The sequence below is a fragment of the Balaenoptera physalus genome (assembly GCF_965194825.1).
Source record: "Balaenoptera physalus genome assembly, chromosome: 1".
In the NCBI taxonomy this organism is placed as follows: Eukaryota; Metazoa; Chordata; class Mammalia; order Artiodactyla; family Balaenopteridae; genus Balaenoptera; species Balaenoptera physalus.
The window spans coordinates 110606354-110629024 of record NC_138882.1 but is presented as its reverse complement, the minus strand read 5'-3'; the positions used below and the strand labels follow the sequence as shown (position 1 = coordinate 110629024).

Genomic DNA, 22671 nt, shown 5'->3' with positions numbered 1-22671 from the left:
GTTTTAGCATGTTAAAAGTTTCCCAGAGGAAAAGCTTATATTGAATGTGTTTAAATAATTATAGTCCTTAGCTAATGTATAGTTAGATATACAATAGGAGAATAATACTACACATAAAAAAAAAACCTATTTATGTACTAAATTTAAAGCCAGAACTATAGCAGTGAAAATAATGCAATGGAATGTTGTTCATTCATTGTTTCATAGACTTTCATGATAAAGTAATGTAGAAGCTCAATAATAATAAAATATATTAGTTTTGATATAATCTTTTAAAAATCCAGACCTTTATTTCTCATAAGGCCTTCCAAAAGGAGTTATAAGAGTAAACTGTGATTTTTCTGTATTGTAATCCAAAGAGAATTACTTAGGCTCTAAAATATAATTATGTATCATATTTGTGAAATTTTTCTTAACACCTTTAAATATTATTTTTTGCATTTATAGTCCTGACAATGTTAGTCCTGATTTTTGTCTGGTTCATAGGTGCTGGCAATTTGTGCAAATGTAGGGAACTTCCTCTCCATTAACATAATGTGGATCGAAACAAGTTTCTGGAAATCCACATGGGAGAACCGACAACCGACACGGTGAAAAGTCTGCAAACCTTATTATGGGAAGGAAAATGGGACTATTTAAAAAGGAAAAAGACAAGGCTTGCAGATAGGACATGAGAGCTGTCTCCAAGTAACTGAAGAGCTGTCATGTGGAATTGTGGTTTAAATTAGAATCCTATAATTATTCATTCATCTAACAAGTATGTATTGCATCCTTCCTATCTGCCAGACATGGTTCTTGGCACTGGGCATACAGTAGCAAACAAGCAAGATAACATCTCTCTTCTTATGAAGCTTACTTCAAATGGCTAAAACAGAAAATATACAAGTAAATAAATAAATGATTAAGAGCATGGTAATTTCATATGGTGCCAAGCACGGTGAAGATAAAACAACCAGGGAAATGGGGGACAGACAGAATGAGTTTTGAGTGGTCAGCAAAGAATTCTCTGAGGAGAGAATTTTTGATGTGAAAACTGAATGAGAAGCAAGAGTAGCTGCATAAAAAGCTGAGGGCAGAGCCTTCCAGGCAGAGCAAACACAAGCAAAACGGTCCTAAGAGTTGGAGGAGCCTACCATGCTGGAGGACTAGGAGGGTGGCCAGGGTGGCTGGAGAAGGATGGTACAGGAAGATTGGCTTTCCATGACAATGGATCCCAGAGCTTTTTCATAAATCTCTCTCTCTCTCTCTCTCTTTCCCTCTCTCACTCTCTCTCTCTCAGTGAAATGGTAGATAGAACCAAAATAGACATAAAATCCTAAGTGACGCTCTGCTTGAAGCAGGGGGTGGGAGGCCCTCAGTGCACCTGTTCAGCTGAACTCCAAACGCGGATGAAGTCAAACTGCCTTCATTTTAGACATAAAGTAATGAGGTCCAGTGAGGATAAATTAGGAAACAGCATCATATAGAGGAAAGAGCCTGAAATAGACCAAATAGACCTTGGTTCAAAACCTGGCATGGTAAATTTAAGCCTTTGGATGAGTAGAACCATTCCCATGCTCCTGGGTCCTGTCTGAGGACCGAAGCATGTGAATGAAGCCATCAGGGACAAGCCAGCCACCAAGCTGTCTGTCACCTGGCCACAAATGCGTTAGTGAGAATAAGTAACATCACATGGGGCAAAAAAGGCCTACCTAACTGAGCCCTGACCAGATTACCAAACTATAGGATCAAGAGCAGATTACTTGTTGCTTTAAGCCACTAAATTGTGGGGTGGTTTGATATACAGCAACAGATAAATGATACAGAAATATTTGCTAGCCTAAAATCGAAAACATGCAGCACCGGATCTCACATTGAGAGGCAGGCAGAGGCCTCTCTTGAAAACTCAAGAGTAGTCTGTTAGTAATCTGGAAGAATGTTAGTGGAGGCTTGAAACACAGTGTGAAAATTGCTATTGGAGACTGGGAAAAGAGTGGCGTTGGGACTTCCCTGGTGGCGAAGTGGTTAAGAATCTGCCTGCCAATGCAGGGGACACGGGTTCGAGCCCTGCTCCAGGAAGATTCCCACATGCCGCGGAGCAACTAAGCCTGTGCGCCACAACTACTGAGCCTGCACTCTAGAGCCCACGAGCCACAACTACTGAGAGCACGTGCCACAACTACTGAAGCTTGTGTGCCTAGAGCCCATGCTCCACAAACAAGAGAAGCCACCGCAATGAGAAGCTCGCGCACCGCAACGAAGAGCAGCCCCCGCTCGCCGCAACTAGAGAAAAGCCCGCGCGCAGCAACGAAGACCCAACGCAGCCAAATAAATAAATAAAATTAATTAATTAATTAAAAAAAAAGAGTGGCCTGTATTATGCAGTGACAGAACAAGTGGCAAGAATGTCACTGGTGATCATTCAGAAGATAGAAAATGTATATAATGCGTTTGTGGATCTGACTAAAGAAATCTCTAGACAGAATGCTGGAAGTGTCAGTTGAGTGTTTCTGCCCAAGTATAGTAAGGTACTGTAAGAGAGAAAAGAGCCAAATAAGGATATATTTGACTGCTAGCAAACTTAGAGTGAGTAAAGCAAAGGAGCCTAGGACTTGCTGGGTTGGAAAATAAAGCTATTCTTCACACTTCATCTCTCCTGGAAGGAAAAAGATTTTCCAAATAAGAAATGACCCTGGGGTAAAGATCACATCAAGAGCGTTGCTATATGATACTTTGTTAGGACTTTACAAAGATTTCAATCAGGTCCTAGTAGATTCTTTCAAGTAGACAATATCGATTCTAAGAATCTTTAGGACACTGTGTCACAGCAGCAAGACATATTCAAAATGAAGAGAAGTCTGTCTCAAAAAGACTTATGGATGTGGCTTTGGGGCATGGAGTCGGCCCTTAACAGATCTGAAAAGTTTTTAAGAGAGTTTTGTGGTGACATCACTATGACCTAGGACTAAAAGGGATAATTCAAAATAAAGCGAGGAATAGGGATTCCTAACTTTCTATGGGCAGAAACAGGCTGAAAAGGCTACTCAACTGCCAACATGGACCATCAGTGGTCATTTCTAAACAAAACAAAGCAAAACAAAACTCAGAGGACAGAAGCAAGATCCCAGAAGTTAGGGCCAATAGTGAATAGGAACAATGGATTAGGGAACCACTACTAGAGAGTAGAACTGGATCTTAATTAAGCAAGGGGCCCTGACAACATGTGCCCAACTGAATTTCAAAATTGCAATGGACAAGTGATTGCTATTTTCCTTCCATTTCTTCTCTTCCTGAATGAGAGTATCTGCTGTGGTTCTCATGACCATATCATTTTATGTTGGCTGTATAGCAGATAGACAACTTGTCTTTCTATTTCACAGAATCCTGGATAAAGTGAAGGTGAACCCGAACAGCCTTATATGGGTTAGGACCTGATACAGATCACTAGATCATAGACATTGAGCCCCAAATCATGATTGGATGACATTTTGAGTGTCTTGGAATGGGGTGGATGCATTTTGCACGTGGAAGGGATGTGAATTATTGTGACCAGAGGGCAAGTTACAAAGACAGCTGCAATAATCCTTCCATGCTGTATGCATGCCCCTTTGTGATATGACTTTGCTGTTCTTCCCATCAATGAGCAGATGGTATTTACCTACTTCTTGAATACAGCATGTATATTGTACCTTGTAACTTGCTTTGTCACAGAAAGTACAGTGGAAGTGACAGTGTGTGACTTTTGAGGTCTCAGCAAGGCCTTGCAGCTTCGAGTCTTGCCTTCTTAGAACACTGCTACCTTGTGAACAAGCTCAAGATACTCTCCTTGATGTTGAGATACCAAGAGACAAGAGAGATTATGAACAGATGGAGAAAAGGGCCCGGCCATCTCAGCAATTACAGCAACTCCGACCAGACACATGAGTGGGGCCATCTTGCCTGTCCCCAGGCATCCCTCCAACTGACTGCAAATGCATGAATGAGCCCAGCAGACATCATGTGATGCAGAAGAACTTCCCACGTGAGCGCAGCCGAACTACAAATGTGTATAACTGAGTGAATAAATAATTGTTGTTCCAACTCCTGGGCTACTTATTTAGCTTTCTCAGACCATTACAGTTGATCCTGGAACAATGCAGACTTGAACTGTGTCCACCTATATGCAGATTTTTTTCAATAATTAAGTACTACAGTACTATATGGACCCATGGTTGGTCCAATATGCAGATGTGGAACCACAAATACGGAGGGCTGACTCTAAAGTTATAAGCAGATTTTCGACTTTGCAGTGGGTCGGTGCTCCTAACACCAGTGTTGTTCAAGGGTGGGTTGTATTTCATCTAAAAAATTGTACTATCTATCTTATAGGGATGTCGTGAAGATTCAATGAAAAACTTATGAAAAGTATTTGGCAATATCTATACATTCTAAGTAACTGATAAATGGTAGTTAGTAATGTGTATAAAAATAATAATCATAACAATGACCCGCAATTTCAAACAACATGTTCAAGATAGTGATACAGAAGCAACTTTGGACAGAGACTGTTGTTGCCCAGGTCAAATTTCTTTTCCCTAGATGGCACTGCCTCGCCATACTTGTTAGCCTTCCTCTACGGTATTTATTTACTTGGAAGGAAAAAAAAAAAGAACACCATATTTTAAAATCAACAATTCATTTATGTTAATAAGTTAGATTAATTTATGTCATGATGTCTCCGAGGGCAGCACTATAAAATATGGATGCAACTTATGAGAAGGCCGATTTGGGGACAATAAAAGGAATACATTTCTAAAACAGATCTTTCTATAGCTATAACAGGCTGCAGTGCCTTAAAGATCTAGCATGTTCTGTCACTAAAGGCATTCAAGAACAGGCTACATTTCTTCTGTCAGGGCTATTGACACATAATTTGGCCAGATAATTTTTATTTCCCGTCCTAATACTGTACAATACTTATTCCGTTTTCTCAAAAATTCTCTGCATTTTAAACGCTTAGTCAACAACCTAAATCTTAATACACAATCCATGCATTTAGAAATTCCACTGACATTTTCATTTTTAGACATGTATACATGTACTATAAAAGCGACCTGGGATATGAAAATTTTAAATTGGCCTTTTCTCCCTTGATTGAGATCAATACTCAGAACAATCCATTTTTTATGTGTTAACTGTCTGTTCATATGGCTGGAAGAAAAATAAACTCAATATGCTGTTGCCAAGAAATCTATGTATTCATTTACTAATTCATTTATCCAAAGAATATCTATAAAACATTTATCAAACTCTTCCTATACACTAAGCACCGTGCTATGTGGTATAAGATTGTATTTTATGGAAACAGTTACAATCAATACTTTGATGCCAAAGAAATAATGAAGAACCTTAAATATTTCTCAGATTTTAGTTTTCAGTATTTTATGTTGAGAGAGACTCATTATTTGTATACCTACATACCTAATTATTTGATACTTATTAAAACAAAATATATGCATTCAAGACATTTTCTTACTAAAAATAAATTACAAGTGTACTGTAATAGCTATATACAGCTTATAAATGAAGTGAACTTCTGCTTAGGTTTGAATTTGATTTATGATAGTTAGAAACACTTCTGAGTTTATCTGTGTAGTGATGAAGATATATGCACCCTGCAGTTAGATATTCCATATTTGCAGTATATAATATGTGGCTACCTATGAGAAAAAATTTATGATATCATCAGCAAAAACAAAGTGTTTTATCTATTTCTTATCAGTATAATGCAAACACAGGTCAGGAGGTTATTTTATGTGACATCTAAACAATTTCTAATATTCCCAGTTAAACAGAGCATTACTCTGGTTTGTCAGGACACTTTAGCTTTAATTAAGCTTGACAGATTGACTTCTCCCCTACCTTTTAAAACTTGAACTCAATATATATTTATATTAAAATTTACAATTATATTTTAAATATTTTTATCATGATATTTCAAATATTGTCTTTATAACACATAAACAGAATCTCAAGAAAAGCAAGCTAGGTATTTTGGGACACTCTAGGAAAGTCTGATTTGGGAAGAAAAAATATAGTTAATAAAAGCCACCTTTGATGTTATTTAACACAAGAGCAAACATAGATCTTTTTATATTTGACATTAAAAATCTTATCATTTGCCTCCCTAAAGAAAGCACATACAGCTTTTATACAGACTGCACAGTAAAGAATAATAATATTTCTGTTTACTGAGATATCAACTGGCATTTCACTGTAAGTCAATGGTCTTTCGTTGCTACAGCATATTAGACCTCAATCTGGCATCTACAAATGTCAAGAGTATAAAAAATATATATATAGGATGAAAATCAAAGCATGTTCCAAACTCCCCAAAAAAATAAAAAAAGGGAAACAAAGTTCACCTAAACATATTTGCTGCAGAAATCAGTGTAATATTCAGCTGTCAATCTAGAAAAACAATGAAGGAGCCACACTGTCAGTAGGACAGGATAATAAAATTTCCAGCAGATGTTCAGGCAGAGCTCTAATTTTTACTGAACTCCCTTGGCAAGCATTTAATTTCTTTATCATATGCAAGCTCGGCAAATTGTACTTCATCAAAACTGTATTGTGAACTATTAATATTTCATATGATAACAAAACTCCATAGAATAACCTTTGTCATATTAAGAGCATCCAAATTTCAAATGTCAAGACTCTGAATTTTAATACATTTTAAGTAGACTCTTGAAATCACATACTAAACTGTAATAAGGCTAATCTAAATTGGTATGTTATAATGCCACACAAATGTATAGTACACATAATACTTTAATAGATGTCTTTAGTAAAAGGCTGTGAAAAACATGTGTTTATACTACAATATTTCACCAATAAGAAAGCACAGAACTCATAAGACGATAATAAATTCACAAAAATGTAATCACTAATTAGAGACAATATAAGAACACAAAACGAAAAGAAGTAGATCTCTATGAAGCAAAACGACTACTTTGCAAAATCAAGTACGGGAAAAAATCATATTTGAAAATAGAATTATATAAGCCCAAGGTGGCGTTGTTATTTATGTCATTACAATCTGCACAAATACATTTAAAATAGTTTTTGCACAAATATTTTGTTGTACGCACCATCAAAGTAAGTAAAGTGGAGCTTCCTAAAACCCCCGTCATTATATTTTATGTGCCAACTTTAATTTGCATTTGTCCATAACTCTCCTTTTGAACCAGCATCACAGACTTCTGAATTGGTAGATTAAATTCAAATTGGAGGTTCAGAAGGAAGTTAGCTCCCACATTTATTTCTGCTGGTGATCCTAATACAGGCAACTTCTCTTAGGTTATTGAAAGAGACAGCTTCACAAATCAATGGATGTCACCAACAGAGTAAAGACAGATGTCTCTGATTAATCAGAATTCAATTTTTATAAGCAAACAGGAAGTTCAAAGCAAACACTTTTTTTTCCCCTACAATTCTTCCCTTATACCTGATTAGCCACCCTATTTCTGTTTACATTTACAATTTTTTAAATAGCATAACTAAAGTAGTCATTAAGTGATATCAGAGACTCAGTTTTTCTCAACGGATTAAACATTTGATTATAGCTTCCAAGTAATTCTTAAAGGAAGAATTGAAATAAAAACAAATGTAATGTCAACATTCTACAAGGTTGTAAACAATTGATTTATGATATTCTAAAGCTAAATCCAATATGTTGTTTATTTTTACACTTTGTTTAACCAAAGCATTTCTAAGTATTCAGCCAATTTATGAAAAAAACCTCCCTTTAGCTATTTAAACATAAAAATATTTAACTTTTTTTTTCATGCACTAGTTTTCTAACTTTTGAGGATTCTCTAGATATTCTTGATCACACTTACACATAGCATCTTGTAAAGCTGTCAGAATAAAACAGCTGTGATGTTTTAGCCATAATAATGCCAACTATTGATCCTAGTAAGAGGTGAAAGAAGAAGAGAATGTGCTTAATGGGGCATATTTGTTGTGTATTATTTTCTTTGCCTAAGGATAAGGCTGATTTAAATAATGATACTCTTTTCTCAGTCAGTAGATTCACACATTCGTATACATTAATTATTACTAACTACTAGTAAGTACTAAATATATCGATAGGTGTATCATTGACAATTTTGTCAATAAAGGGCCTAAAAATGTTAAATTTTCCTGCTTTTTTCTAATACAAAACCATATAAGGATGCAACCCTCCACTGCATAAATTATTCCACTTTGAAAACATTCACTTATATGCTTTCTGTACTTTAAAGAATCAATCTGAACTTTAATATGTAGTTTATTTTCTACTAAGTATGTCCACTTGCATTGTGAGTACAACGTCATAATGTCAAATTAAACTCAGGTATTGTATTTGGGGAAAGGTTTCTGTATTTAAAATTTCAAGAAGCATCTTATTCCCAGCACCAGTAAGTTACAATAAGTGATTTTTTTTGACACGACTTGGATTCCAGGATTATGTGCAAATAAAATTCATTGTCTCTCTAACTTTGAGTTGAGGCATGTGTCCTCATTCACATACATCCAGAAATCACAAAACAATTAATAATGCCAAAATAAGAATAAGTGAGTTTGTGATTATTCAATGAAATAGACACTCTGTAGTATTTATATTTTTGATGCTTCTTAGACAAAACACAATAAAAAACTCTATGCCATTCCCCCTCCATGGGACAGAAGGAATGGAAGGAAATTAAAGACTCATTTGTAATAATAGGTTTTATCCAGTAGTTTAATAACTGTTATTTATCGGTCAGAAAAATCTTTCCATTATAATATTTATGCCCTAATTAAAATACATGATATTGAAACATGACTTCAAAAATAATTTCTTACCTTATCAAGAGAGAAAGTTTTGGTCAGAGCAAAGCCCCATCCAGCTTCAAAAGCTCTACGAATCATGGATGAACTGGTAGCTGGAGTCGCACTGGCAAGACCAAAAGGATTTGTGAACTTCAATCCAGCCATTTCCACACTAATGTCCACCAGATCAATAGGAGTATAAAAGAGGGGTAGCTCAGGCATGGCAGAAACTGAAGCTCCATATTGTGACTGCAAAAAAACAAACAGCCAATAATTATTCTTGTATCACATCTGATTTTTCCATATCATCTTTTACAAAAATCACTTCAACACAGCATTTAAATTAATATAGATTACATCGGTCTGTTTGGAATGATGAAAACTAGCACAAAAGTCAGTTAGCAGAGAACCAAATTCATATAATATCACCTTTTTCTAATTTAAAAGGTAGTTTAAAGAGTACTAATGGAAATAATATCAATTAAATAAACAAAAAAACTACACTTAAAACATTCTGAGATTCAAACACAAAAGGGAATAATTTCAGAATGTATCTCCTTGGTCCCATTAGCCCAACCTTTTTGTACTTAATTTGTGGAAATGTCTTTAGTGCTCAGAGATACGGGCAACAGCAAGTCAGGAGTCCTAAATTCAATTTCCAGTAACCTCACTCTATTTATGAGATTTTAGGAAAGCCACCTAACACATCCTTTCCTTTTCTCCTTTACCGTTTTCAGTACAGCAGCATGAATGCCGGTTGCCTAATTTCCTACCTCCTAGGGATACTGGAAAATGCAGGAGATCAAAAGCCACAGGGAGACATCTAATTTGGAAAGTGGGTAATGTATTCATGTGCATGAGGGGACTTTCTTCAGAAACCAAACAGGTACCAAACAGTTAGAAATTTCAACTGTAATCTCTCAAAACTGTAAAATTACCTTTGTTAAATGAACATAGTAATAAAGCACTTTGCATAACTGGAAAGATTCAATCAAAAAACCCTTTACAAAGTGCATGGCCCACTGAAACATAGTAGGTGCTTGCTAAATGTTGTCTCTCTGACTGTAGAGGTTATTGAACATTTCATCAGGTCTTTTGTTTGTAAAATGTCTCTGTCTCAGAGGAGCTTCAAGATGGCGGAAGAGTAAGACGTGGAGATCACCTTCCTCCCCACAAATACATCAGAAATACATCTACATGTGGAACAACTCCTACAGAACACCTACTGAACGCTGGCAGAAGACCTCAGGCCTCCCAAAAGGCAAGAAACTCCCCACGTACTTGGGTAGGGCCAAAGAAAAAAGAAATAAAAGAGACAAAAGAATAGGGACGGGACCTGCACCAGTGGGAGGGAGCTGTGAAGGAGGAAAGGTTTCCACACACTAGGAAGCCCCTTCACGGGCGGAGACTGCGGGTGGCAGAGTGGGGAAGCTTCGGAGCCACAGAGGAGAGCGCAGCCACAGGGGTGCGGAAGGCAAAGCAGGGAGATTCCCACACAGAGGCTCGGCGCCGAGCAGCACTCACCAGCCCGAGAGGCTTGTCTGCTCACCCGCTGGGGCAAGCGGGGGCTGGGAACTAAGGCTCGGGCTTCGGAGGTCGGATCCCAGGGAGAGGACTGGGGTTGGCTGCATGATCACAGCCTGAAGGTGGCTAGTGCGCCACAGCTGGCCGGGAGGGAGTCCGGGAAAAAGTCTGCAGCTGCCAAAGAGGCAAGAGACTTTTTCTTGCCTCTTCGTTTCCTGGTGCGAAAGGAGAGGGGATTAAGTGCGCTGCTTAAAGGAGCCCCAGAGATGGGCACGAGCCGCGGCTATCAGCACGGACCCCAGAGACGGGCATGGGACACTAAGGCTGCTGCTGCCGCCACCAAGAAGCCTGTGTGCAAGCACAGGTCACTATCCACACCGCTCCTCCCGGGAGCCTGTGCAGCCTGCCACCGTCAGGGTCCTGTGATCCAGAGACAACTTCCCCAGGACAACTCACAGCGCGCCTCAGGCTGCTGCAACGTCACGCCGGCCTCTGCCGCCGCAGGCTCGCCACGCCTCCTCCGTACCCCTCCCTCCCCCCCGGCCTGAGTGAGCCAGAGACCCGGAAGCAGCTGCTCCTTTAACCCCGTCCTGTCTGAGCGAAGAACAGACGCCCTCAGGCCACCTACACACAGAGGCAGCTCCAAATCCAAAGCTGAACCCCGGGAGCTGTGCGAACAAAGAAGAGAAAGGGAAATTTCTCCCAGTAGCCTCAGGAGCAGCGGATTAAAGCTCTACAATCAACTTGATGTACCTACATCTGTAGAATAGCTGTATAGACAACGAATCATCCCAAATTGAGGAGGTGGACTTTGGGAGCAAGATATATATATATTTTTTCCCTTTTTCTCTTTTTGTGAAGGTGTATGCTTATGCTTCTGTGTGTGATTTTGTCTGTATAGCTTTCTTTTTACCATTTGTCCTAGGGTTCTGTCTGTCTGTTTGTTTTTTTTTTAGTATAGTTTTCAGCACTTGTTATCATTGGTGAATTTGTTTTTTGGTTTGGTTGTTCTCTTCTTTCTTTATTTTTTTTTTAATACTTAAAAAAATTTTTTTAATAATTGTTTTTTATTATAATAACTTTATTTAAAAAATCTTTTTCTTTCTCCCTTTTATTCTGAGCTGTGTGGATGCCAGGCTCTTGGTGCTCCAGCCAGGTGTCAGGGCTGTGCCTCTGAGGTGGGAGAGCCAAGTTCAGGACATTGGTCCACCCACCGACCTCCCAGCTCCACGTAATATCAAATGGCGAAAATCTCCCAGAGATCTCCATCTCAATGCCAAGACCCAGTTCCACTCAACGACCAGCAAGCTACAGTGCTGGACACCCTATGCCAAAAAACTAGCAAGACAGGAACATAACCCCACCCAATAGCAGAGAGGCTGCCTCAAATCATAATAAAGTCACAGACACCCCAAAACACACCACCAGACATGGACCTGCCCACCAGAAAGACAAGATCCAGCCTCATCGACCCAGGACACAGGCATTGGTCCCCTCCACCAGGAAGCCTACACAACCCACTGAACCAACCTTAGCCACTGGGGGCAGACACCAAAAACAAGGGGAATTATGAACCTGCAGCCTGCGAGAAGGAGACCTCAAACAGAGTAAGTTAAGCAAAATGAGAAGACAAAGAAACACACAACAGATGAAGGAGGAAGGTAAAAACCCACCAGACTTAAGAAATGAGGAGGAAATAGGCAGTGTACCTGAAAAAAAATTCAGAATAATGATAGTAAAGATGATCCAAAATCTTGGAAATAGAATGGAGAAAATACAAGAAACGTTTAACAAGGACCAAGAAGAACTAAAGAGCAAACAAACAATCATGAACAACACAATAAATGAAATTAAAAATTCTCTAGAAGGAATCAATAGCAGAATAACTGAGGCAGAAGAACAGATAAGTGACCTGGAAGATAAAATAGTGGAAATAACTACTGCAGAGCAGAATAAAGAAAAAAAAATAAAAAGAACTGAGGACACTACCAAAGAACTCTGGGACAATATTAAACGCACCAACATTCGAATTATAGGGGTCTCAGAAGAAGAAGAGAAAAAGAAAGGGTCTGAGAAAATATTTGAAGAGATTATAGTCGAAAAATTCCCTAATATGGGAAAGGACATAGTTAATCAAGTCCAGGAAGGACAGAGAGTTCCTCACAGGATAAATCCAAGGAGAAGTACGCCAAGACACATATTAATCAAACTATCAAAAATTGAATACAAAGCAAAAATATTAAAAGCAGCAAGGGAAAAATAACAAATAACATACAAGGGAATCCCCATAAGGTTAACAGCTGATCTTTCAGCAGAAACTCTGCAAGTTAGAAGGGAGTGGCAGAACATATTTAAAGTGATGAAAGGGAAAATCCTACAACCAAGATTACTCTATCCAGCAAGGATCTCATTCAGATTTGATGGAGAAATTAAAACCCTTACAGACAGGCAAAAGCTAAGAGAATTCAGCACAACCAAGCCAGCTTTACAACAAATGCTAAAGGAACTTCTCTAGGCAGGAAACACAAGAGAAGGAAAAGACCTACAATAACAAACACAAAACAAGAAGAAAATGGTAACAAGAACATACATATCAATAATTACCTTAAATGTAAACGGATTAAATGCTCCAACCAAAAGACAGAGACTGGCTGAATGGATACAAAAACAAGACCCATATATATGCTGTCTACAAGAGACCCACTTCAGACCTAGGGACACATACAGACTGAAAGTGAGGGAATGGAAAAAGATATTCCATGCAAATGGAAATCAAAAGAAAACTGGAGTAGCAATTCTCATATCAGACAAAATAGACTTTAAACTAAAGACTACTGCAAGAGACAAGGAAGGACACTACATAATGATCAAGGGATCAATCCAAGAAGAAGATATAACAATTGTTAATATTTATGCACCCAACATAGGAGCACCTCAATACATAAGGCAAATACTAACAGCCATAAAAGGGGAAATCGACAGTAACACAATCATAGTAGGGGACTTTAACACCCCACTTTCACCAATGGATAGATCATACAAAATGACAATAAATAAGGAAACACAAGCCTTAAATGCTACATTAAACAAGATGGACTTCATTGATATTTATAGGACATTCCATCCAAAAACAACAGAATATACTTTCTTCTCAAGTACTCATGGAACATTCTCCAGGATAGGTCATATCTTGGGTCACAAATCAAGCCTTGTTAAATTTAAGAAAATTGAAATCATATCAAGTATCTTTTCTGACCACAATGCTATGAGACTAGATATCAATTACAGGAAAAAATCTGGAAAAAATACAAACACATGGAGGCCAAACAATACACTACTTAATAACCAAGAAATCACTGAAGAAATCAAAGAGGAAATCAAAAAATACCTCAAAACAAATGACAATGAAAACAGGACGACTCAAAACCTATGGGATGCAGCAAAAGCATTACTAAGAGGGAAGTTTATAGCAATACAACCCTACCTTAAGAAACAAGAAACATCTCAAATAAACAACCTAACCTTACACCTAAAGCAATTAGAGAAAGAACACAAAAACCCCAAAGTTAGCAGAAGGAAAGAAATCAAGATCAGATCAGAAATAAATGAAAAAGAAATGAAGAAATCGGTAGCAAAGATCAATAAAACTAAAAGCTGGTTTTTTGAGAAGATAAACAAAATTGATAAACTATTAGCCAGACTCATCAAGAAAAAAAGAGAGAAGACTCAAATCAACAGAATTAGAAATGAAAAAGGAGAAGTAACGACTGACACTGCAGAAATACAAAGGACCATGAGAGATTACTACAAGCAACTATATGCCAATAAAATGGACAACCTGGAAGAAATGAACAAATTCTTAGAAAAGCACAACCTTCTGAGACTGAGCCAGGAAGAAATAGAAAATATAAACAGACCAATCACAAGCACTGAAATTGAAACTGTGATTAAAAATCTTCCAACAAACAAAAGCCCAGGACCAGATGGCTTCACAGGCGAATTCTATCAAACATTTAGGGAAGAGCTAACACCTATCCTTCTCAAACTCTTCCAAAATATAGCAGAGGGAGGAACACTCCCAAACTCATTCTACGAGGCCACCATCACCCTGATACCAAAACCAGAAAACAATGTCACAAAACAACAAAACTACAGACTAATATCACTGATGAACACAGATGCAAAAATTCTCGACAAAATACTATTAAACAGAATCCAACAGCACATTAAAAGGATCATACACCATGATCAAGTGGGGTTCATCCCAGGAATGCAAGGATTCTTCAGTATACGCAAAGCAATCAATGTGACACACCATATTAACAAACTGAAGGAGAAAAACCATATGATCATCTCAATAGATGCAGAAAAAGCTTTGGACAAAATTCAACACCCATTTATGATAAAAACCCTCCAGAAAGTAGGCATAGAGGGAACGTACCTCAACATCATAAAGGCCATATATGACAAACCCACAGCCAACATCGTCCTCAAAGGTGAAAAACTGAAACCATTTCCACTAAGTTCAGGAAGAAGACAAGGTTGCCCACTCTCACCACTATTATTCAACATAGTTTTGGAAGTTTTAGCCACAGCAATCAGAGAGGAAAAAGAAATAAAAGGAATACAAATCGGAAAAGAAAATAAAGCTGTCACTGTTTGCAGATGACATGATAGTCTACATGGAGAATCCTAAAAATGCTACCAGGAAACTACTAGAGGTAATCAGTGAATTGGGTAAAGTAGCAGGATACAAAATTAATGCACAGAAATCTCTAGCATTCCTATACACTAATGATGAAAAATCTGAAAGAGAAATTAAGGAAACACTCCCATTTACCATTGCAACAAAAAGAATAAAATACCTAGGAATAAACCTACCTAAGGAGACAAAAGACCCATATGCAGAAAATTATAAGACACTGATGAAAGAAATTAAAGATGATACAAATAGATGGAGAGATATACCATGTTCTTGGATTGGAAGAATCAACATTGTGAAAATGACTCTACTATCCAAAGCAATCTACAGATTCAGTGCAATCCCTATCAAACTACCACTGGCATTTTTCACAGAACTAGAACAAAAAATTTCACAATTTGTATGGAAACACAAAAGACCCTGAATAGAAAAAGCAATCTTGAGAAAGAAAAACGGAGCTGGAGGAATCAGGCTCCCTGACTTCAGACTACACTACAAAGCTACAGTAATCAAGACAGTATGGTACTGGCACAAAAACAGAAATATACATCAATGGAACAGGATAGAAAGCTCAGGGATAAACCCACGCACATATGGTCACCTTATCTTTGATAAAGAAGGCAAGAATACACAATGGAGAAAAGACAGACTCTTCAATAAGCGGTGCTGGGAAAACTGGACAGCTACATGTAAAAAGAATGAAATTAGAACACTCCCTTACACCATACACAAAAATAAACTCAAAATGGATTAAAGACCTAAATGTAAGGCCAGACACTATCAAACTCTTAGAGGAAAACATAGACAGAACAATCTATGACATAAATCACAGCAAGATCTTTTTTGACCCACCTCCTAGAGAAATGGAAATAAAAACAAAAATAAACAAATGGGACCTAATGCAACTTAAAAGCTTTTGCACTGCAAAGGAAACCATAAAAAAAAACGAAAAGACAACCCTCAGAATGGGAGAAAATATTTGCAAATGAAGCAACTGACAACAGATTAATCTCCAAAATTTACAAGCAGCTCATGCAGCTCAATATCAAAAAAACAAACAATCCAATCCAAAAATGGGCAGAAGACCTAAATAGACATTTCTCCAACGAAGATATACACATTGCCAACAAACACATGAAAGAATGCTCAACATCATTGATCATTAGAGAAATGCAAATCAAAACTACAATGCGATATCATCTCACACCGGTCAGAATGGCCATCATGAAAAAACCTACAAACAATAAATGCTGGAGAGGGTGTGGAGAAAAGGGAACCGTCATACACTGTTGGTGGGAATGTAAATTGATACAGCCACTATGGAGAACAGCAAGGAGGTTCCTTAAAAAAACTAAAAATAGAACTACCATACGACTCAGCAATGCCACTACTGGGCATATACCCTGAGAAAACCATAATTCAAAAAGAGTCATGTACCACAATGTTCATTGTAGCTCTATTTACAATAGCCAGGACTTGGAAGCAACCTAAGAGTCCATCGACAGATGAATGGATAAAGAAGACGTGGCAAGTACATACAATGGAGTATTACTCAGCCATAAAAAGAAACGAAATTGAGTTATTTGTAGTGAGGTGCATGGACCCAGAGTCTGTCATACAGAGTGAAGTAAGTCAAGAAAGAGAAAAACAAATACCGTATGCTAACACATATATATGGAATCTAAACAAAAATGGTCATGAAGAACCTAGGGGCAAGACGGGAATAACGACGCAGACCTACTAGAGGATGGACTTGAGGACACGGGGAGGGCGAAGGGTAGGGTGGGACAAAGTGACAGAGTGGTAGTGTATATATGTTCATATATACACTACCAAATGTAAAATAGATAGCTAGTGGGAAGCAGTCGCATAGCACAGGGTGATCAGCTCGGTGCTTTGTAACCAGCTAGAAGGGTGGGATAGGGAGGGTGGGAGGGAGGGAGACGCAAGAGGGAGGAGATATGGGGATATATGTATATGTGTAACTGATTCACTTCGTTATAAAGCAGAAACTAACACACCATTATAAAGCAATTAGACTCCAATAAAAATGTTTTAAAAAAAGTCTCTGTCTCTCTCCTTGTCCTCCTCCCTCCCTTTCTCTCTGTTTATCTCTGAAAGACAAATAATACTGGCAAATATAAAGAGGATGAATTTTCTCAGCCAAAGTGGTTACTGAATGGACAGGTCTAATTAATTCTAAAGTAAGAACTCTTTTGTCTTGTGAATCATCACTCAAAAGTTGTTTGAGCAGAACTTTAATTTTACAGGAGTGTGTCGTATGTAGATAAAGGTTGCCATGACCTGAATAAAAATTATTTCTAGACCTCCACCATTTATAATGTAAAGTTAAGTTCACGTAATATGTAAAAAAGCATCAAACTTGTCAATTGAAAGACTAATGTGTCTCTGGTGCCTGCAAAGAGGTACCTGATGGCATCTAGCCTTCAGCTGTGGAAGGCATCTTCTGCCAACAATGTTCTGGGTTTCAAGGGACATTTCTGAATATTGTGCAGTCCTATTGTGAGCATAATGTCTTCTGTTCTCACGTGGATGGCAATACTATTAAAAGGATTATTAGCAAAGACAAAAGTTATAATGTATATTATAAGGAAGTGAGGGATATAATCTGAGTCATGTTAATTTGAGGTGTGTGTCTGTCTGTGTCTGTGTGAGTATGTACAGGGATAGGTGAGGAAATAAACACCTTCGGTAAGATTTTCTTAGCTCTGAATAATCATAATTTAAATTGAATCAAGGAACTTCAAGGTTAGACTATGGAAGAATTTCCTGACACCACAATTTGGTTAACACCAGGGAAATTTTAGAAGCACCTTCCATGTTTGAGGAGCCTTAGAAATTTTGGGCAATCTTTGATCTGATGATGATAGCAGAAATACTTATGGTTCCATGTTCATTACTAGGTGAGGTGAATGACACTACATTTTCTCTTTTCTTCATGGCTTTGTATTGAAATAACTGATCTCTTCAATCTCACAGATGAATTTTAGTTTGTCAATAATTATAGCTATATAGCATTAGACAATAGCCCAAGGACGTAGATATATATGTGTAGTTCAACTTGCATTTCTTAATTTACATAGTGTTAAATACATAAAGCATTGCTTTGGAATTCTTAAGAAGGTTGCTGTCTTAATATTTAGAAAGGGAATGATGTGGACAAACTCTGCAAGATTTTCCTTAAGCTTCAAAACAAAAACGAAAAGCAAACAACAAAACAAATGATAAAAAAATCAATATATACACAAAACTCAAATGAGAAGTATACCTTATTATAAAAATGTATACTTTATTTAATTGACAAAACTACTACTGATGTATATGCAGATATGACATAACCTAAAATCTTTAGTTGTAATATGCAGTCTTTTTTCATATTGTACATACAGGTCTATATTTTGGTTTTGTCTTTGTGACTTTTTACCACAGTGTGGTGCTACAGCAAACCAGTCTGTTCAACCTCACACTATACTCAAGGCTTAATGTATGCTTCATTTTCTGAAATTTAAAAGCTTGTTCCCCTCTGCACCCTTCCTCAGGGAACTTAAGCATCTCAGATTTCAGTTCTCACCACAAGGCTAATTCCTCCCAAATCCAAGTTGCAACCTCCAAATTCAGATTTCCAAGAGACTTCAAGACCTTTGGATGTGGATGCTTTGTCGTTAATTCAAAACTCAACTCCTTCAAAATGTACCTCATCGTACATTCCCTTCTAAAGAATATGTTATTCAGATTTTCAATTTCAGACTGTATTATTTTTCCAGTCATCTGATAGTGTTAGTAAATAATGAATGTAAGAAACAACCTAGATGTTGAATAATGAGGACTAGCTCCCCAATGATACTACTGTACAAAGAATGTTATACTGGCGTCAGGAATGACACAGAAAAAAAGAATGTATTGACATAGAAGAGTGATTATCCTGTAATAAGTGAAAAAATTAGTGATGAACAAAACAGACAAGGTCTCTGGAACTTACATACAGAAAAATGTAAATAAAACTACCAACCAACCAACTGAACACAAAATTAAAACCACAGATCATTCATCACACTGCCACTTGTCTCCATGCATTATCTTAGGTATTCCGACTAGCCTGAAATATAACCTAACACTTTCTTCACCCATCAAGCTCCTAATCATCCTTCCAAACTCAACTCATTCATGCAAGAATGTGCTTCCTGGGGCATTTCCTTAATAGACTTCATATAGTTGTCTAAAGTAGCTGACTCTTTTCTTTGATATTTTCTCATTTAAAATATGGCTGTACCTCAGTAGTCATCATACTGTGCAGTACATGTTGATTTTCTCTTCAAACAGAACATAAGCTCCTTGAGGGCAGTGACTATAACCTATTCAAATTAGTATGACCATTAGAATTTGAAATATTTGCAAAATATATGTTTAGATTACATTATATCATATTACATATAAAATACCTACTCTTAAAGGCAACTCTGCCCCTTGTAGAGACAAAGATAAATAAAATCACTTTTCCATAAGGCAACCCTCATTATTTATATCTTTATAATTATTTTTAATACACAGTGCTTTTCGACATTCTCATTGTCCTTTGTTGGATATCTCATTTACCTTCTATTTTCTGAAACTGAGGAGTCTGCTAAAGTAGTTAAAAGGGTTCAATACAGAAACTTGAATTTTAAAAATTTTCCCCCTCTCTCCGCTCTCTAATTCAGGAATCAACTTATAATCTGGACATCACCACAATCTCTCTGGTTGTTCAAAATGCACTTAATAGAAGCCAAAAGAAAACTACAGAATCAAAAGAGGTTGAAGTGATAAAGAACTGAGATCAGGATGGAGGGCAAGGGTAAAAATAGAGATTAAGGAAAAACTAAATATTCAGCAGATTTTTAGAGAGTAAAAATAAAAAGTAACACTTCTTTTATAAAAGCCATTGTCAGCCTCATGAGATATTGAGAATGAGAGAGATGTCGAAAGATGACTTTTGTAAAAATTTGCTTTTTCCCCCTCAGAATTTTTTAGGGGAGACTGAGAAAAGATTTTAGTTACTTACAATTCAATCTAAAAAAAATAACTCGATGACATGCATAGACCATGAGAGTTCCCAAATTTATATGAGTTACACTTAAATGTTCTCATTTCATTTCCATCTACAAAATCCTTCAAGGAGCTTCACTACCTGCAGAATACAGCATAATCTCTTCAGCACTATATAATTCCAGTTGTTATCTGGGCTCTTTCCTTTCCCTACACTTTCTAATCACATCTTTCACACTTTCTAATCTCGTCTACTACCGTTCCCTCACAACATCTTATGCTTCAGTTTATTAAACCACTTATAATTTCTCAAACAAAACAATATCATTAATGCATCTATGCATTATGACTTTTATTTTTCCTAAAATGTTACTTCCTGCCTGGCTTTTCTGCTCTGAAAATTCCAACTAATCCTGCAAGAGCCAGTCTTGCTGTCATCTCCACCAGGAAACTTCCCCAGCTATCCACAAACTCACTTATTCCCTTATCATACTCTGTTACTTGGCTGCTTACATGTATGTGTCTCCCATCTAATTTACTTTCAGCACCAAGCATAAGACTTAGCAGAAAGATGCTTAAAATATTTGTTGAATGCATCAGACTACCGTCCATGGGGACTTAGCCTCTTTTTACATCAGTTCCCATAAGATGATAATCAGTTTAGATGAAATAATCATTAACTGTATTCCAGATATTAAAAAAGTCCAATATTCTACTATTTTAATGTAGAGTAACATTCAACTCTTACCTCTGGAAGACTACTGAATTTAGCAAAGGCTCTGAAAAGAGCCATCTAGTAGGAATGGTAAATAACTGTTCTCGGCAATCAAGTTCCTATGTAAATACAGGTATTCTATAATTCAGTCACACAAAGTGACATAAAAATTCACCTCACAATTTTGCCAGGATCCAGATTAAAATAACACATTTTTCGGCCCTCCATGACTTTTAACTTCCAGATTCAAATGGACTCCTTTGGTTCCAAGTAACAGAAACTAGGTTCAGAAGGTTATTATGAGGGTATAGAAGTATCTCATGTAACTCAGCAGGAAAACAGCAAGGCATCCAGGAAGGGCTGGGAATCCTCATGGAAAGCCATAGGATCTGTCTCTTGCTCTCTCTTCTGTGTGCATCTAGGTTTATTCTGTCTCTGCAAATTGACTTCCTCTGCTTCATTATCCAGAATGGTTGACATTTTATAGGTCTAGCCCAGTCATTTTTAACTCTACATTTTAAAACATTTGGAGAGTTTTTTAAAATTCTGATGTCTTGGCAAGAGAGACTCCATGCTAATTACATCAGAATTGCTCTGAGTAGGACTCAAGCACTGTAATTTTTAAAAATCTCTCCAGGAGATTGCACTGTGCATCCAAGCTTGAAAATCATTTCTTTAGCCGTATTAACGCTTCTCCTAATTCTTATTCTCAAGTGAGACATTCAAGTTTAGCCACCATCATCTTAAATGTCTACATTTTTCAAATAAGCTGGGCACATACTCTAAAAAGTGCTTACCTGCTTAAAAGGCATTAGTTCTGACAACCATCAATACATTTTCCAAATGTTAAGGCCCACTGTAAAAATAGGTCACTACTTTATTCTCAAAATGAACAAGATACTTATCTATTTGCAAATAATACTTATGCTGGGCCCAGTGATAAGCGTTTTGTACTTATTCTCTCTTTTTGATCACAACTCTTCAAGTTAGGCATCATTCTCCTACTGAAGATGAGAAAAGTGAGGTTCAAAGAAAGCAAATTACTTGTCCAAAGATAGGCAGCTAATACATGGTAGAGCAAGATCTGCATTCAGAGCTTTCCCTTACTACATTATATCAAGTTGCCCCTATTTACATAAACATTGTTTTTCTAAAGTATTAATGCCCTCAAAATAGGAAACTGACTTAAAAATTATTCATGATGGTTTAAGTGCACACACACACACACACAACACATGTACACATGCACTGAAAAATCTATTATCAAAAATGAAAAGCACGGCTTCCTGGTAGTGCAGTGGTTAAGAATCTGCTTGCCAACGCAGGGGAGATGGGTTTGAGCCCTGGTCCGGGAAGATCCCACATGCTGCGGAGCAACTAAGCCCGTGCTTACTACAACTACTGAGCCTGCACTCTAGAGCCCGTGAGTCACAACTTCTGAGCCCACGACACAACTACTGAAGCCCATGCACCTGGAGCCCATGTGCCTGGAGCCCATGCTCCACAACAAGAGAAGCCACCGCAATGGGGAGCCCACGCACCGCAACAAAGAGTAGCCCCTGCTCACAGCAACCAGAGAAAGCCTGTGCACAACAATGAAGACCCAACGCAGCCAAAAATAAAATTAATTAATTAATTAATTAATTAAAAAAAAAAACCAACACTGGTGAACAGACTCTTATATCTAAGGTCCAAATTAAAAAAACAAAAAAGAAAGAAAAGTATATACCAGTCAGATATTAATGAGATAATCAATCATAATGCCTTTCATTTGAGAATAGAAATAAAAACAAGTACAATGCTACACTACAATGACCTATTATTTTATTATTACTCTTTATCACTGGTATTCTTCTATTATACCTGGCTG

General features: G+C 37.3%; 1 protein-coding gene across 4 annotated transcripts in view; it reads right to left on the bottom strand.

The window, feature by feature from the left end:
• DPYD (dihydropyrimidine dehydrogenase) overlaps positions 1-22671 on the bottom strand; it is an 807615-nt gene that overhangs the window by 369319 nt on the left and 415625 nt on the right. For all 4 annotated transcript variants that reach the window (XM_082476697.1, XM_082476698.1, XM_082476699.1 and 1 more), the window contains exon 13: positions 8851-9066. In XM_082476697.1, coding sequence (XP_082332823.1) covers positions 8851-9066 — 216 coding nt within the window. The remainder of the gene's footprint in view (positions 1-8850; positions 9067-22671) is intronic.